The 19,571-nt window shown below is 37.6% G+C and overlaps 1 protein-coding gene across 2 annotated transcripts in view; it reads right to left on the reverse strand.

Annotated features, from left to right (window-relative positions):
• The window catches only part of nherf1b (NHERF family PDZ scaffold protein 1b), a 36,435-nt gene extending 18,532 nt beyond the window's left edge, over positions 1-17,903 (reverse strand). Inside the window, exons 1-2 of one of the 2 annotated variants that reach the window (XM_067382719.1) lie at positions 17,222-17,903; positions 899-1,039 (exon numbers count right to left, since the gene is read on the reverse strand). In XM_067382719.1, the coding sequence (XP_067238820.1) occupies positions 899-1,039; positions 17,222-17,710 (630 nt within the window). In that variant the 5' untranslated portion in view covers positions 17,711-17,903. The remainder of the gene's footprint in view (positions 1-898; positions 1,040-17,221) is intronic. The other variant, XM_067382720.1, reaches the window with a different exon arrangement.
• Between the last annotated feature and the right edge of the window lie 1,668 nt (positions 17,904-19,571).

A 19,571-nucleotide genomic window follows, 5' to 3' on the forward strand; every position in this document is an offset into this window, starting at 1 on the left:
GTTTTAATACATTTAATACTAATTAATATTAAGTAGAACTAGTAGAACTTAAGTACATTTTTATAAAAAATTCAGTACAATTAAAATATATTAAGTTTGAATGTTTTTTTTTTTTCTTTTCTTTTAAATACTTTTAAAATTGCAATCACACTAAAAGCACACAAGGGTTGTTGTAGAGTCCTGTCTTCTAGACAGAGGAATAGCCTGAAGGATGTTTTCCCTTTGTCCTGAATGCGATGGAAGTGGACGATGCACAGGGTGAGGTCACCTGATCATTAGCCGCCCCTCACTGTTCTCAGACGGCACATGGTTCACCGCATTGTCATCCAGGAAAATAACACCCTTCCGCTACGTTCAGCTAGTTGGGTCTTTTTATAGTTCTTTGGACAGTGATTCAAACTACTATTTGTGTTTAATGCGCTGTTGATTGTATTTAGCCTAGAGAACTGTACACACAGATTTCAACACAGTTTTGTCATCACACCCTCAATCATAAGTGAAAACAACTTTCCTGCTGGGTTCAACACACCTCAATCAGAGTCGGCGCCATATTTAGTTTGACGCAAATGAAAACGCAAATTATTCTTTATATCTCTAGCACAAACAGTGCTGTTTATGTGTAAAATCCTTCAGAGGATTGTTTTTATGACTAACTGCAAATATAAGGAAAAGTAACAGTGAAAACATGATTAACAATTATAATTAAGCACCAGCGCAGAGCCTTCTGCTCCTCCCAGCATAGTCACTCTTACACACAGTGCTACGGCAGCATTTCCTCTCTGTTCGGCTTAAGTGCAGGAAGAGCTGGACTTCCTGTGGACCACACCTGCTTTCCACTGTCAGAAACAATGCGGAACACCACCCGCCTCCACCCGCCCTGAACCACGGCACAACTCACACGCTCCATCACAGCGCCGTCAGTCAGGCTGCACTCTGAGGATGGGCGGACATCATGTAGACCAATCAGTCTGTGAGGGGTGTAACCTGCCCTGATGAATAGTTCTGCTGCTTTTTCGTCATTTCGTCTCAATTCTGCAATCTATAAATAAATTACAACACAAAAGGATCTGATTATTCTGCCCACTTGATTAAACCAATCAGGCATTTCACAGTGGGTTGTGTAATTTTTCATCAAATGCATTGAAACACCAGTGAAATGTTGCTAAATTTGGTTACATAATGTATATTCTGTATGATACTGGGAAAAAAAATTGGGACTTGGACAAATTATGTAATATCGCATATAAGCCTCTCGGCTTTATACCGAGCATCCTCCTCTCTAAGATATTGTTAGTAATAATTATAATAATATTGATTTTATTTTACGGAACAACAGTAAAATTGCCAATAGTTATGATAAAATAGTCTTAATTTCTTCTTTTTTAAACATTAAATCAACAACCTTTTAATTTGCCCGAAAACCTCAAGCTTCTTCTTTGTCGGTAAACGTATTATGAAATGGTTGGTGCACGTTGCTTTCCCAAATGCTCTTTAAAAGAAACCCAAACTCACAGCACATGCAGTGATAGAGATTGTGTGGAGCAGCATTTACTGTGAATGAGTGTAACTCGTCCTACTCAACCTGTTCAGAGCGGGATTTGAACCAGGCGGGCCCTCTAACAAGGATGCTAAAGGCCACAGCCTCTAACATCAGTCACTAGCACACTTCTTGAGATCAGGAGAGTGAGGTTTACCTGCACAGCTCTTTACTAGTTGTAGCTCTTTACTACACTCATCCCCCTAAACCTCACTCCCATCCGGGTCATGGCACCAAATGTGACCGGTCCTACTTGACCAGCTCCAAACAGGACTCGAACGGACCTGTCTGGCATGGGAAGCGGGTGTATTAAAAAGAACGCTAAAAACCACAGTCTCTAGAACGCCTCTTAAAGGATTAGTTCACTTTCAAATAACATTTTCCTGATAATTTACTCACCCCCATGTCATCCAAGATGTTCATGTCTTTCTTTCTTCAGTTGAAATGAAGGTTTTTGATGAAAACATTCCAGGATTATTCTCCTTATAGTGGACTTCAAAGGGCACCAAATGGTTGAAGGTCAAAATTACAGTTTCATTGCAGCTACAAAGGGCTTTAAACGACACCAGACGTGATCATTTGTTTATATAAAGCATATACAGTTGTATTTTCTTCGAAAATGACCAATTGTTTCACTAGATAAGACCCTTATTCCTCGTCTGGTATCGTTTAAAGCCGTTTTAAATCTGCACTGAAACTGTAATTTTGTCCTTCAACCATTTGGAGAGACCATTGAAGTCCACTATAAGGAGAAAAATCCTGGAATGTTTTCATCAAAAACCTTCTTTTCACCTGAAGAAAGAAGGACATGGACATCTTGGATGACATGGGGGTGAGTAAATTATCAGGAAAAGTTAATTTGAAAGTGGACTAATCCTTTAAGTCCAGGGGAGTGAGGTTTACTCACACATCTCTTACATGAGCCACTCTGAGACACTGAAAGAAATGCAAAATGAACACAGTATCACGCTTTTATTTATTTGCTTATGTCACAGCTATTTGATAATGTCACTAAGCCATATCACAATTTCGATTCATTGTTCAGTTCCCTTATCAAAATTAAACGACTGATCCCACTGCTTTTTTTTTTTTTTTTACATTCCCAACTGCTCCATGTCCGATTCACTCCGGCCTACACCAGGCCCGTCAGCAGTGCAACAGAGGATGTGTTGTGCATCTGGTGTGGAGGAATCTCAGAGAGGGCATGGAATCTGAGGAATCTGCTGCAATCACAAAAGCCTGTCCATCTCATGAGGAGGAACCATTGAAATGAAAAAGGGAGGAACTAAGGTTTGGCTCCAACAGAACATCCTGTGTACACAACCTCGGCCTTGACCTGAGAACAGCCCTGCCAACCCGGCACAATCGCTGGCGCTGCCAACGCCAGAACATCTTACAAACTCTGAAACATGGAGGGAGTAAATATGTATTTTGGGTTGCTTTACTACTTGCAGTTACTGGGGGACCAATGAATTGTGTCACAAGCCTAAATGTTTGAAAACACAGCTGAGATTGGGTCAGTCAAAATCCAAGGAAAGATCCAAAACATGGTAGTAAATCTCTGTTCACGCCCAAACAGAAAATTACATATACTGTCTATCACAGAGTCCAAATCAGAGTCCTGACCTCAATTCAACAGACATGCTGTGCTGTGATCTGAAACAGGCTGTTCAAGCAAGATATACTGAAAATATGGAAAATATCATTATGGAGAAATGGATCAGAATAATATCTTTACTATATATATATGTGCACTATTTTATTTATTTATTTATTTTTTGCTGCATCAGAACTTAAGAACCAAAATTTATAAAACTTTGCATTCATAATACCTACATAGCAAATAGCTGTCTAGAGGGTGTTGATAATCTGACTGCCAGGTTAACCTACTGTATAGTATCTAAATGAAACAACATTTATATATTACAATAGACAAAGAGCAGATCAGGTTTTGTGCAGCCAAACAAGCCATTTCTTCAGATTCATGAATATGTTCTCATGGTTGTAAAGTCCATTACACAGCAAGATAATATTTTGTAAAACTGAGTCAGCTGATTTTATGTTAATGGGAAAGCTGATGTGTGTTTCCTGTTGCATTGAAAAAAATAAATTGGTGTACTGTATAAACAATTTTCAGTCTGAAATTACTAATTTATTCACCAATTATTTATTTATTAATTAATTTCACCAATAATTACAAAAAAAGTAACACATTGAATTAAACATGAAATTTTGACATGGAAAGACTGAAATGATATTTTCTTGTAAAATGTCCCCCAATAATCTTACTTTTATTCACAACTTCAAAAAAATCATTTATTAGTATAGGCTATTTGTGTATAAACTCAAAAATGCAAAAATGCAGATGAGTGGAAATAAACAAGAAATAAAATCTGCTATTTTAAATGTTAAATGTAGCATGTATTACAAATGTAATAAATAAACAGCTGATCTGGATTTTTTGATGACTGGTGATTCCCCGATAAAGGTTTGCACGAAACATTACACAACACAGTAGACACCGGCCTTAATTACAGCTTTACATATTCAAATGACTGTACCCGATACTATGCAGCTTTGACTAGGCAAACATTTAGCAAAGGAGTGCTAGTGTGTAGCTGGCTGTTTACATGATGATAAGTTTTTTATTCACCCAATTATACTATCATGTCATCATAAGTGTGAAAGACATTGCTTACATACTTACATACATACTACATACTTACATACTATATATATATATATAAATATATATATATATATATATATATATATATATATACAGTATATTATATATATTCCGGCTAAGTCCCTGCTTAGCCAGAAGGTTATTCTGTGTGATCCCCGTTCACAAGGATCCACAAAAAAGATTAAAAACGTTGTATTATTCAAGCCAGGCCAGTAGTTGGCGATGTCAGTAAAGAAACGCTCCACGCCTATAGACTGAACACGTAATACACATGTGCATCACTGTTTTCACAAATTTGCATTTTTACACTAAGTTTACACAGTATCGTTTTCAAAAACTTTGAAACTCGTTTTCAAAAGTTTGCATTTTTAGGCCTCCAAAATGTCATTGTTGTGTAAATGAATGGCCAAAACACATAAAACATTTTTAGTTTAAAACGGTGCCATGTAAACGGTCTCTCAGACTACATTTCTAGGACACTAGTTCTTTGTGACAGCGCCATCTAGCCAATTCTACTCCAAAAGAGAAGATCTAAAACAAACTAATGCAAAGACTACACCCACAGAAATTATTACTTTTTTATTATCTGCCCACCTTATTTTTAATGTAAGAGTGGGCACGGCCATTTTAGATTTGAATGTTCAAGACTTTTCTGTGTCAGGTATCTAAAACTGGTATTTGTTTTCACATTATTTTAATGTATTAATGTACTAATAAACATGCTAGTAAACAGTTTTACTATTTACCGCACTTTAAGTCAGTCACACATTAGACGAGAAGCGTCATTGCGTATAATGAACAGGAAGTCTAATGTCATACATACACAGAAAATATCTTGCTTCCGTGTTGGAAAAATAAGGTCTTCCTTTCCAGAAACAATGAATTTAAACCAGAATATAGGGCCTCATATATTGAAACAAATTAGGCTAAATATTTCAAGAAGGTTACCAATGATTGTGTTTGGGTTAGACATTGGTTAGGACTATATATCAATTAGATTTGACATTTAACATCTAAATCATTAATCTTTTCAAACTCTTCCTAAACAAACACCTGATTCAGCTCTTCGGCTGGTTAGGAGAGACTTTAAAACCTGAAATGGATGGGACAGATAAGGGAGACATCCAAAATGTGTACTGTTGGTGTGCCTCAGGAACAGGGTTTGAAAACACTGGTGTATAAACAAGACACTGACAATAAATATTTACACATAGCCCTGATATATAAACAAGTCCATGGTGAACTTCCTGTCCAGGAATTGCAGATATTGACTGAACATCATATGGTGGCTCTATGACAAAAGTCAGATATCTGTCTATCTGTAAGGCTTGATAAGTCAGCTTTCACAGAAATTAAAGATCTTTCTCAACAAGGTGAAACACAGCTTCCATTCACAGCTTCATTTCACCCTGTCAAGTCCAAAGTTCACCCATATTAGAATAAATGGCCTGCAAATTATCAGCCTCACTGTCAAGCATGCCTACATGACTACATGACCACAGATGACGTAAAACAAAAACAAACAGTATGTGTTCTTAAGTCAATAATGATCTTGTACTCTTGTTCTGGTCACAGGTGGTGTATTTGTGAACTCTCCCAGAATGGTATCAGAACTATTGAATAGACAAACATGGCAATATTCAAGTTGATGAAGCAAACATACCATGGTTTTGAACCAAATGCACAAACAGTGAGAAAACAGCCATCAGAAACCCACTCGGGGTGCCTCAGGGTTCGATACACAGCCCCCTTCACTTTTATATATACACTCTCTGGGACCAGTTATTTACTTAATTATCTCTTATATCATAACACTTTGTATTGTAGTGCTTCTTATGTGGCTGCCTTCCCTTGTGAAAAAGAAATGTGCTTAATTATAGTGAATGTGCACTTGTAGTGTACTTATAACTTACTAACTGAAAGGTACCAAAGGTATTTGGTAGTTCAATGGTATTCTTCTAATACCTTTGTGTGTTTAATTGTATTGAATGTGCACTTGTAGTGTAACATTTTTTTAAAAAACAACTGTGCTTGCAGATAATATACTATTCATGACATAAAAGGCCACTTAAATGTACTCAGAAGCCCGGAACACACCAAGCTGACACCGACGAACTAGTGGCGACGAAAGCAGACTGCGTCTTAGTCCAAAGTTGTCCTGAAACGCCAAACCGGCGCTCGACACCTGACTGCCAAGTAGCATGTCGGTTCTGTGTCTGCATAAGATAAAATGCCTTTCCGTAACAGCAGTAGCTGAACAGCCAATCAAAATGACCTGATGGCCCAACGGACCGACGAGCTCCGACGCCGATTCAACATATCGAATTGGCCGACGAGAAAAAAGCAGACGAGGACCAACTTCAGCCGACGGTGTGGAACACCAGAAAAACTGCCTGACGCCTGTATTCCCGGCTAAAGAGAGTACACTTTCATTACTGTCTCTTAAGCACACTGTTAAAAAGTGCACTTTGTCAAATTCAAAGTTTAACTTTAAAGCTGCAGTCCACCATTTTTTTATCTTTGTCGCCATCTCTGTTTGAAACATGCGATTGCAGTCATATGCAGAATAGTTATCGTTATGTGGGTTGTGCATCGGCACAGCTCCTCAGCGGATGAATCTAATGTTTTCTGTCAATCACCACACCGGTGTGGGTACTGAACTTCTTGTAAGTATGACCAATATGAGAATTTTCACTGGAAAATATCAGCTGAACAAGTAAGTAACATTTCTGCCACTTTTGTTCTGACCAACTGAGGAAAAAGCATTAGGCCTACAATAAATCGTGCTGCCAATGATGATTAAATCTAACGATCGCTTAGTTCTGATCACGGCAAATTACTATTGTGCAAATTATTATTACTGATATACTTTGTTCTCAAATTATTAATGTTAACAACATCAGCATTGTGTGACTATCCCTGCATCTCAATCAGCTCCCTAGCTCGTGAATCATCATGTAAATGAATGTGGCCGATTCCCTGATCAGTGAACTAGGGGCTGATTGAGACGCATGCTACAGTATGTGTATTTAGTGTGTATTAGCGTTATTAGCATGTATTATCTGTAGATTATCTGTATTAGCGTGTATTATCTGTAGATTTCAATTTCTGTAGCCACTCCACAGTCCAAAGTCTTTTGCTTTTTGACTACGGGTGAATCTCCAGTTGTCACTGATGATTGTCAGTGTTAGATTGATGTTTAATTATTTCAGCTGCTGTGAGAACAGGCTATAAATGATCCGCTACAAGCAGCATCCTCACATGATAAAACCGACTAACCTGGACTCCTTTTTTCTGTTTACGGACGTGACGTAATGATGCAAAGATGAACTGCTGCATGCTCAAATTTCCCACGGAAATCCACCAGGTCGCTCTTATTATAAAACATTATTACAAGCTTAGCGTTGTGAATCAAGCTAAGATAAGGAGATAGTTTTGAACACTGGCTGGTTATGTACTTGCTCAAAAATTGATTTTGGATCATTTTTAACCAAAAAAAGTTACGGACTGCAGCTTTAAAGTACATTTAATAACTTTTTGTCGTGCTTTAAAGAAGTTAGTGTTGACTAACATACTAAAACACATGTAAAGTACTTGATTATATCAGTAATAACTGTAGTGTGTTATTCTATATTAAATTTAAAGTTAAAACATTTTAAATGTTCTAAATTGTAACTTCATCTAAACAAATGTGTAATTACATATGGAGAGTTTCGTTGCAAAACGAGATAACTGTTTTTTTTAATTTTTCAAAAATCTTGTTTTTTGGTTGTGCATTCCAATTAATATCAATTCAACTGCAGTTGGTTTGTTTTGATTTAAACCTTCATAACTTAAAAAATACAGCTAAGTAGCACCATAAAACAAAATAATAACATGATAACATAATAATAAACATGTTTTGACAAAAATGTTAAAAACGGAGTTATCTCGTTTTGCAAAGAAACTCTTCATATTTAAATACATTGCATCAACAGAAATAACACTAAAATATATATTAGTTTACAATAAATGCTTGTCAGTACATTCAACAGTGCACTTTAACCAGATTTACATAACCAATAGACAATAGAATTATAAAATTATATAAAGATGTACTTAAGTCCTGCTAAAGTAGGTGAAAAAAGCACACTTAAGTTCAACGAATTGCAATGACGTAATGATATTATTACATGTAATAAAGTGCGATGTCAATAGGAAATGTGTCAGTTTTGCCAAAAGTCAATTGCTCAGGTTAATCAACCTACTAAGATGGGACAGTATGTTGTACAGTATGTTGCAAAATATGGTAATCTGCATTTACATAAATGTGTTAATAATCCTGATCTGAGCTGATCTATACAAGCTCTTTTCATGTTGCTGGGCTTCTAGCAGTGTCACTGGCCAGGGTGGAGATGCTAATCTATTTTAGGTTGATAGACTTCCACTTTCCAGTCAGGCTTTTCTAAAGGAAAAGGTAGTGCTTATTGTCAGAAGAAGTTTGTGAACCCTGCACAGAAGAGGAAATGGAATGTAACAGCGTAGTAGCTGCTATCCACAAACCCCAAGAGGCAAAACACCCCTTCATCTGCCCTTCCTCTGACCAGCCACCCAAAACCACTGACCTGCCTGTGAGTGTGAGGTGGGTTTGGCCCAGTGGCACAATAGAAAGGCCAGAGCTCCACCCCAAGCACTAGACAGAGAACACACACACACACACACAAGCAATCCTGACTACCTTCAGAGGAACCTGCACCCACCCACCTCTATCTATACACTTTGTGTTTACATGCTAACAATCGTCCGTTTCAGGCCATATCACACAGAGACTGGTGTTTGTTTATTAAAGGTACAGTGTAACATGAATCCTTGGCATTCACAATGGCAACAATGTAATCGGTCAAACAATAAATCTACCAATCTAGGACAGAACGTTACTAGATGCTAAATGAAACCGAGATACACCACTGAGAATAAAATAAAATTAATTTGAAAATTCTGTGTACAGACAAATAAATAAGTCTGAGTTTGATTTCACATTGTACTTTTAGGTACAATGCGTCGATCGATGTGAGCACCAGCGTGAGAGTTAGTGTGGTTTGCTGGTGCACACCAGAGTTTGGAAAACTGGTTTCGTACCAACCAAACAAAACAATCTCTGATGTCAAACAGATCAAAAGCTCAACTAAGTGTCCAACTAAACCAACCATCAGGAGATGGAAGTTCAGTACCTCAGGGTTCGATACATGGCCCCCTCCTGTTCTTTAAATACACTCTTTGGGACCAATTATTTAATTAATTATTTCCTCTATCAAAACACTTTTTTATTGCAGTGCTTCTTATGTTGCTGCCTCCCCTTGTGAAAAAGAAATGTGCTTAAAGGGTTAGTTCACCCAAAAATGAAAATTATGCCGGTTATTACTCACCCTCATGTCTTTTGTTCATCTTCGGAACACAAATTAAGATATTTTTGATAAAATCCAAAGGCTCAGTGACGCCTCTATTGACAGCAAGACAATCAACTCTTTCAGATGCCCAGAAAGCTACTAAATAAAACATTTAAAACAGTTCATGTGACTACAGTGGTTCAATCTTAATGTTATGAAGCGACGAGAATACTTTTTGTGAGCCAAAAATAACAAAATAATGACTTTATTTCAAAAATATCTAGTGATGGGCAATTTCAAAACACTGCTTCATGAAGCTTTGAATCTTTACGAATGTTTTGTTTTGAATCAGTGGTTCGGAGCGCATATCAAACTGCCAAAGTCAAGCAAACTATTAAAATTTCTAAACACTTATGACGTAACGAAGCCTCGTTTACTGAAATCACGTGATTTTGGCACTCCGAAGCATTGATATCGAAACAAAAGATTCTTTTTGGCAGACAAAAAGTATTCTTGTCGCTTCATAACATTAAGGTAAAACCACTGAACTCACATGAACTGTTTTAAATATGTCTTTAGTAGCTTTCTGGGCATCTGAAAGTGTTAATTGTCTTGCTGTCAATGAAGGCCTCACTGAGCCATCTGATTTTATCAAAAATATCTTAATTCATGTTCTGAAGATGAACGAAGGTCTTATGGGTGTGGAACGACATGAGGGTGAGTAATTAATGACTGAATATTCATTTTTGGGTGAACTAAGCCTTATAATTGTAGTCAATATGCACTTGTAGTGCACTAATAAATGTACCAAAAAGTACTATGGTACTACTAGTATGTTTTTGTTTTTGTTTTTTTGTAATTGACAACTCCATGTTATTCTTCTATGGGTTACCATACTTGACTTTCACATGTCACTTTCACTTCATTTTAATAATCTTTTGTCATGTTTTAAAGAAGTGCACTTATTTTGATGTGTTGAATAAGCACATTTAAAGTACTTGAATTTAATTTTTAACTGTAGTGTTATTCAATATTACATGTTAATATAGCTTAAATGTACTAGATTGCAACTTCATGATTATAATTGTGTAATTACATATTTATAAAAAAAAATGACATAAAAAATGTACAACAGTACACAGTATTGCCTATTTTATTTTACCATTCTTCTTGACGGTACTTTTGAAAGTACACTTCAACCACATTCAACCAAACAAAACAATATCTGATGTCAAACAGATCAAAAGCTCTTTTATAAAAGTGTCCAACTAAACCAAATATCATGAGATGGAGGAGTTTGTTGCATGAAGTTCTCAAAAACTTTCAAGCTTTGTTGACCACATGATAGCTAACAAATACTTCTGCAGAATTACTGAGACACGGATGCTGCCACAAGACTTAAAGTATTTCCTTTGTCTGGATCCTGAGCTTGTTTTTAATTAATAAGGACAGCTTCAGGGTCAGATGTTCTTGTCGTTGTTGGTGGCCCGAGGGTGGGAGCACTGCTCCTAGATCAGTGCCTACAGACAGGGGAAGTGTGATATCTGCACATCCATGAAAAACAATCAGAGGAAACCACTCTCAGATTTCTGGAGTGCCTGTTCTGCCAGCGGCTCCAAGAACAGATTCCCACAGACTGACTACAGCATCTTTGAAGATCTGCTTTCAGAACACACCCACAATCACTTGATTGTGCTTATACTATAAATGTGATTTTATTTAAAAGTTCAAAATCAAAATGTACATTTTAAACAGAATGAAACCTTTAAATCCCACTGGGTTCCCACACCTTTTGAATTTATTATATTAAATTGAACAGAAAATGTTCATAGTCTCTGTGTGGCAATTTTCATGTATTAAAATGTTTGGTAGTTAATTGACATGTCCTGTATTCTTACATTAGAAAATGAACGTGATTACATTTTCCTCTTGAGGAAAAACAAAACAATGAGGAAAACTATATTTCCACTTTAATCTAATCTTAGTTTTAGTTCTTATTGATTCATTTTGAATCAATATCTGTTGATGTTTCCTCTGAACAAACACAACATGTAGTTCAGCTCAGCCTCCAGCATGGTTTTTGACAGGAAACAGCCAAGATCATTTTAAAGCTCAAAGACTCCAAGTCCTTTTTGTGTCAACCTGCTCTTACAGAACGTTAATATAAGGTGAATCATGGAGCTTCACTGAGATTCCAGAGTAAATGTGCCACAGGGTGACGTACCCTTGTTTCTTCCTGACAGAGGAGTTACGCAACAGCAGCTGACCCGGAGAGTCATGGTCGATTTCACCCAACACAAAAGCACTTCCACGCAAGTAATTGCCTGAGAGAAAAGGCTTATGTAAGACCAGTCATCTGTGCACGATTGAAAAACAGCCCTGCTATCTTTGCAGATTTCATTCTGACTTCCTCTCGGAGCAGTACAGGAAAGCAACAGGCTTTTAAAAAGGAAAACCATGGGAAGAGTCATGTGGTGGTCATGAAAACATCAGAACACAGACCAGGTTTTCTCAATTATTTTCATTCAAACACTTCTGTTGTAGCACAATAGAGATTTACAACTCTCGTTTAATAACAAAAGCCAAAAGATGGAACTTGCAACATCAGCAGGTTTTAAAGGGTTGTTCTTTAACCGAGGATAAACTCCTGTGGAGACCAGCGTACATTATATGGTGTATTTTTGGCCTTTCGCCACTTTATAGTTGTAAAGAGAGAAATGATTTGGAGAATAGGAAGGAACAGTATTGTGACTCAATGTGTCGGATATTGTGACTGTATCGTTTTATCTACAGACACAATGAGTATTTTCTGTATACACCTGGTATTAAGATGCGTTTTGTCGATTGGATCACAAGTGGATGATGCTAAATCCAGGTGTAAATGGGGTGTAAAATGTATTTCTAATGAAACCAGGCTCAAAAAACACATTGGAGCGGATTGCTTTCGTAATGAAAACGCTCATGTGGTCGAATGTGTTCGAACAGTGAAAAAGACAGTCTACTCTCCACCAACTGACCTGATGCATAAACATTATGGGAAGCGCGCGAGCCAGACGGGATTTAAACTTTGTCGGCAGAAGACTTATGTTTGGTTTGAAGAGGAAAAATGTACCAAACACAATGTTCTCTCACCATTCCTGATTTCTAATTTGCTGGACTGCTTCACAAAGAAGGGTCAATTCTGGATTTGCACAGTTGAATCAACTCCACAGCAACTACATAAATGTATTCACTAACTGTTCAGAAACGTCCAGATCCATTCTAAAAGTTGTAACTTCTTCCTAAGTCTCTCCATCAGTGTCCGACTCCAGTTTGATCAATGTAAGGCTAAACACAGTTACTGACATTCATCATTTTGGCTGCTTGAGATTCTCCAGCTTTGTTGTTGTTGAGCAACTGAAGCGTGAGCTGTTAAAGCTCCGCCCTCTTCTGGAAAGGGGGCCGGGAGCAGCAGCTCATTTGCATTTAAAGGGACACACACAAAAATGGTGTGTTTTTGGAGACTGTCCTCCAAAAAAAAAAAAAAAGACCCTATAGGTCATTTTACAAGCAACTTATTACAACCTATATTTACATTTTAAAGTCATGCACCCTCTAGTTGGCGTAAAAATAATGACAGTGTCGTGTTACGTCTGTCGTCATGAAATGACATATGACTGTCGTTACCAATCAAAATGCGTGTTCATTTAAATGCAATGTGTGGCCTTTTTACATCATTTCTCCTATTTCCATTTAGCAACACTAATTTTTCATAAACGACTACACCTACCCCAACCCTAAACCTACCCTTAGTGATTTACAGTATAGTGCATATACACGTTATGAGCACATGCGTTCCCTGGGATCACATTATTGCATATTGTATTATCTGAAAATTGAGCTATGCGAAACCCGAAATATGACGCAGATAAAAGGGAACAATGCATTAAAATGAAAGTGTCCTGTTGTCAATAGGGGTGCAACTATAGCGAATGCTCCTATGGGTCATATTTCAGGGAAGTGACAAACGACCAATATGGGCGTATTGGTTGGAGGGCATGTTAGTTTTTGCTCACACCCAAATAGGGGCAAATTTGGGTATTTTGGGGTATTTTGAGCTGAAACTTCACAGACTTTTATTACATCTCGTGAAAAGGGACATAATAGGTCCCCTTTAAAATGCTATATGTTGCTAAAGTATTGTGAGCAGTTGCTTTGCCATTTCTGGGAGGTTAGTTACTATTGTTTTTTAAACTGGTTGATTCCTATAGGTGGTTGTTAGGACACTGACAAACGGTTGCAAATGTCTTCTGAGAAGTTCAGAGACAGATTTGATGGACAAATGCTGTGGAGGAGGAGTAACAGTCCCAAGATTTCAATGGAAATCTATGGGATATTTTGATTATCAGCTACAAAGTACGAAGTTTGATGTAAGCCAAGTTTGCAAACATAACTAGACTGGAGGTTTGTCCTGTTTAAAGCAGCAGTATGATCACTCTGATGTATCACAAACCTACTTTCCTTTCAAGCTGACCCCAAAATTGTCATTGTGAGAAAGTGTCCCTCAGCCCTCGTGCCGCCCTCATAAAAAACCTGCCCTCATCCGAGCAGACAGTTTAGACTAGTGTATGTGACACACAGTACATCACCGAGGACACCGAGGGCTTACAGGTGGGGAGCAGAACACATCCACACACTCTGGGTGATTTGGTTATGCAGATGACATGAGAATGAATAGGGGGTCTAAGCAGTAAACAGGACTGTCACCATGGGGAGCCCAGCTGTTCTGGAGTCTGGCCTTTTTCCTCCTTGAGTAATGTGCAAATCATTATCATGGCAGCAGTACACACACACAAAAGACACCGCGGTTACAACCGTCTGAACAGAAAATAGAGCGGCGCGTGAGAAAAACACAGCAAGATCTTTCTCAGACAGCAGCACTTCATCCGAACAAGCTTGTGAACACACAGATGATCTGTTCATCAGGTGAACAGCTCTAAATGATGATAATAATGTTCCTGGAACTGAGTAATTGGTTGTGGTGTGAAACTGTGTGTTAGAGCTGTTTACTCAGCATCAAGGTTGAATGGAGTTGTTTGTCTTCTGTGAGAACTAACTCTTCCTGTGGCGGAGGACGTCGTCCTCAACATGCTAGCCACCCACAGTCAATGACTGAAGCACTAGGTATGCGATCTGCCAAGTGCACTACACTGTGTAGGTGTGTGTTTCACAGTTGTCATAGCACTGTGTTATAATTGCTTGAGGAATACAAAGCCATTTTCAATCGCACATATGGACAACAACATCAAAGCAATTAAATTGAATTGTATGGTGTATGTAATTAGACTTCACAGAAAATAAAGTGATTACTTTAATATACAATTACCATATTTCATGTATTTGCATGGTGCAAGATACTTCAAAGACATTCATGGAGCTACCATGGATCAAGATCAAAAGACCATATCATAATACTTTGTTGGTGTATTATACAAAATACTGCATGAATACCAGCACACTTACAAAAGTACTGTGGTAATACCATAATATCACTGTACTTTTACAATGCCACAGATGTGACCAAATGTTCAGATTAGTGCTCAACCAATACATTTTTGCAATGTTTAATTCCAGTTATTACATAACTTCCCTTGTGAAAAAGAAATACGTTTTAACATACTTTTAAAAAGAGTCCTTTTTTATGAATAGAATATACTTAAGTGTGAACTGGGAACTGAATGTAATGTTTTCAGACACTTAATCGCATGTTAACTGCAATTAAATGAAAATGTATTACAGTTTAAATTTTTATGAAATGCAATTAGTTCAAATGAACAGGTTTGACTCTTTATATAACTTCCTAATTGCTTCTATTGCCTTTGAAATATGGATAAAGTTACTGCTGAATATGCTGAATAAACTTAAATATACTTTTTTATGTAATTTCCATTGTACGCTTTGCATTTAAATATATTTGCAATTACACATTTGTAACAATGAAGTAACATATAATCATTTTAAATGTAATATTGAATATTAATTAAGTATAATTAAGTACTTTACATGCGCTTTAGTATGTTAGTCAACACATCAAAATAAGAGCACTTCTTTAAAGCAGGACCAAAGATTATTAAAACAATGATTTAAAACTTTTCATTTGGCATTAAATGTGTTTTTTAAAAAAAGTCATTAAAGTGTCTCTCTTTAAGTGGCCTTTTATTTCAGTAATATTATCTGCAAGTAGTTTTTTGAAAAATGTATGATTTTAAGTACACTACATGTGAGCTTTAAATCTTCAAATTAAACAATTAAGCCCAATATAGGCATTAAGCACTTCTTTTTTTACATGAGCGTTTAGATCCTTTGTTTACCATGGTAAATGATTACCATAATAATCATAGGTACACCATGTATTTGCATGATGCATTAAAGTACCATGGAACTACCAAGTAAAAAAAAAAAAAAAAAAAAAAAAAAAAACATACAAGCAGTGCCACAGTACTTTCTGGCACCTTTCTGTTAGGTTAGACAACTAGTTATTTCATTAAAACGTATAAGTGTAGGCTACACTTTATCCTCACAAAAAGCAGAGCTGCCAACTCTTACGTGCATTCAGCAGAAGACTAATGCAACCACACGCTCACGCCACACCTTCATTGTGAGAAATATCGTCGAGCAGAGAGGACACTGACAAAGCGGCGACGGACACGACAGAGCATGTTACTTCTAATATTACACAAAGTGTCAGCTTTCAAATTCTTTCAATTTTATTACGACATATAAACAATACCGTTTGACGCTCTTTAATGTGTAATAACAGAATAACTTTAATAGTAATGCACCAGCTGAAATGGTTCCCTGTATAATTTACAGCATTAGTTGAGAGAGAATTTTTTGTACACAGCAAAATTAGAGTTAAACCAACTCTGCTCAGATTACATATGGTCCTGCTCTATATAGTGTTAAAGTAACACTGAAGCAGAGTTAAAGTTAATGAGATAATTAAGTGATTAATTAAGATATGATTGAGCATTAGTGATGAACGCCTGCTGTTAACAAGCAGAATCAATGAAGAGAAACATAATTACAAATGACTTCCAGCCACAGCCTTATATGAAATCAATTGAAGATAAAATACATTAAATTAAACAACTCCACAAACAGTATATTATCTCATTAACTTTAACTCTGCTTCAGTGTTATTTTAACTCTATGTAAAGAGGGACCATATGTTCTCTGAGCAGAGTTGATTTAATTGAATCGAGATCGGAATCGAATCGCAAGCTTATGAATTTAATCGTGAAATTTGTGTCAATCCCCAGCTCTAATAAAAACAGCCTACCAGTCATTGTACCTAAACATTGTAACTTGTTGTCAGTAAACTTGATGAAATTCTATTCAGTTAGGCTACCAAATGTTTTAACAATCATAGACTACTTTCATGTTTTCACTTTTATATATATATAAAAAGAGAAAAATCCATAATTCTCACTCCAAGCTGAACTCAAAAGTTGGCAGCCCTGCAAAAAGTCTTATGGCAAGTATGGTAATATCATTGTACTTTAAGAGTAGCCTATAATGATTATAGCCTATTAACTTCTGCGAGTTTTTAATCAAAGCGCGTGAATCGATACTCTGGTGGTGTCTCACCATCTCTGAGCTCACGGATGTTCTGAGCTTCTCCACCGCGGGAATGTAAACGGGAATGATCTCTCCGTTCCTCTCCGGCACCGGGGGCGGCGGCGGCGTGTCGTCCCGCATCATCTCGTCGCTGATCTCGGGCTCATCATCACATTCGGGCACAGGAATGCCCTCCGTGACAAACTCCCTCACACACTTCAGCTCGTGTTTCTTCAGCAGTTGGTCGGTGTCCGCGTCCACCACAATGAGCTCCAGGCTCCCGGCGCTCGCGCGTATCCTCGCCACGACCTGCTGGTGGCTGTCGCTCTCCACGCGCTCTCCGTTCACGAACACCAGCCTGTCGCCCGCGCGCAGACCGGACAGCTCGGCGGGGGAGTCGGGCTCCACCAGGCGGATAAACTGGCCGGTTTTGCCCTTCTCTCCGTGCAGATGGAAGCCGTATCCGTTCTCGCCCTTCTCCAGGACGCACAGTCGCGGGCGCAGAATCTGGCTGGGCATCACGCGAGTCACCTGTTGGCTTAATCTGATAAATAAATAGAAATGAAGAATAACTGAGAGTCCTGCGCTCAGGTGCTCACGGATGAAGCATGTTAACTCGCTCGGTCTCAGGAAATGCAGGGATTTGTTGTTGATAAAGTATGAAGAGAAAGTTCTAGTGTTCGAGTGTTTGATCAGCAGCACATCAACATCCAAATCCAGCCCATGGAGGAGTGACTCCTCTAGAACCTCCTCCTCCCCTGCACACTTCAGCTGAAAGAAGGGTGAACTGGGGTCATCTCATTCTCTGGGACTTTTTCTCTTTTTTTCGCACTTTCGACTTCTGTTATTTACCTCACTCTAAAAATGCTGGGTTAAAAAACAACCCAAGCTGGGTTAAGAAATGAAGAAACCCGGTGATTGGGTTGTTTTAACCCAGCCGCTGAGTTAAAAGTTTGCCCATTGTACTGTACTATGCTTAAAATGAACCCAAAATTAAAAATCAGACACATAATTACCACTAGAGGCAACAATAATAATCAAAATATGAACATTTATTAATAAGCAAGTTAATAAATGTTTATTGTTTAATTATTGTTCATTAAACTTATTAATAAATAATTATTAAAAAATAAAATTATTAATAAATGTTAATTTCCAACATACTTTGGGTTCATTTTAAGCAAGCAATACAGTAATTTTCAAACAATAGATGAGTTAAATAAAACTACTCAGCAAGTTGGGCAAACATTTAACCCAATTCCTGGTTTTATCCATTTTCAACCCAACTTGTGTGTGATGTCATTCGCACACTTCACAAATGACAGATGTAGAAAGAGAAACAGATGTAGGCCTATAATTAACATATAGCCTACACAATGTATGAATAACATACATAAAATATGATTTAATTTAATTTTGATCAAAATTATGCTGGGTTAAAAACAACCCAAGTTGGGGTAAATATGGAAAAACCCAGCGACTGGGTTAAATGTTTATTCCAACATGCTAAGTAGTTTTATCTAAAGCTGCAGTCCATAACTTGGTTAAAAAATATCCCAAACAATTTTTGAGCAAGTACATAACCAGCCAGTGTTCAAAACTCTCTCACCTATAGCCCGATTCACAATGGTAAGCTTGTAATAATGTTTTATAATTCAGGTGGTTTCTGCAGGAAATTCGAGCATGTCGCCGTTTGTCTTTGCGTCATGTCTGTTTACATTAAAGGTCCCGTTTTTCGTGTTTTTTTGAAGCTTTGATATAGTGTGCAATATAACATGTGTTCATGTTTCGCGTGTAAAAAACACAGTATTTTTCACATAATTTATTTATCTGTATACCGCTGTTTCCACTGTCATAAAAACGGGCTGATGACTTCCTTGTTCTATGAAGTTCCTCCTTCAGAAATATGTAACGAGTTCTGATTGTGCCAGCGGTTCCTGTGTTGTGATTCGACAGCAGCTTAGCGCTCCTTGTCCGGAAAGGTCACGCCTCTTACCATAACGTGTGCTGCACATAGTTTTACATGTGGATTATTGTGGTGTTGTGCCGAATGAACACAAAAGACAATAATTCCCGAGAGACTGAACTCTTTAATCTCCACAAGCAGCGACAGAAAATGTACGTAAGCACTCACTCAGAAGAGTACCTCATACGGAAAACAGCCAACATAGTCCCCTCTTGTGGCCATTATGTGCACTCCAGTCCAACATTAACTATTGCAGTAAGGATACCACAGTTATAATTTTCGGGAACCGAGTTAAACATAAATTGTAACCATTGATCTCTAAGTACAGCGTCCCTGGGAAGGCCAAATAAAGGTGATTGGACTGCAGGATGAAAATAACAGCGTTTCGACGACATGGCGACAAACACACTCTAC

This window comes from Chanodichthys erythropterus, chromosome 3 (genome assembly GCF_024489055.1).
Source record: "Chanodichthys erythropterus isolate Z2021 chromosome 3, ASM2448905v1, whole genome shotgun sequence".
NCBI lineage: Eukaryota > Metazoa > Chordata > Actinopteri > Cypriniformes > Xenocyprididae > Chanodichthys > Chanodichthys erythropterus.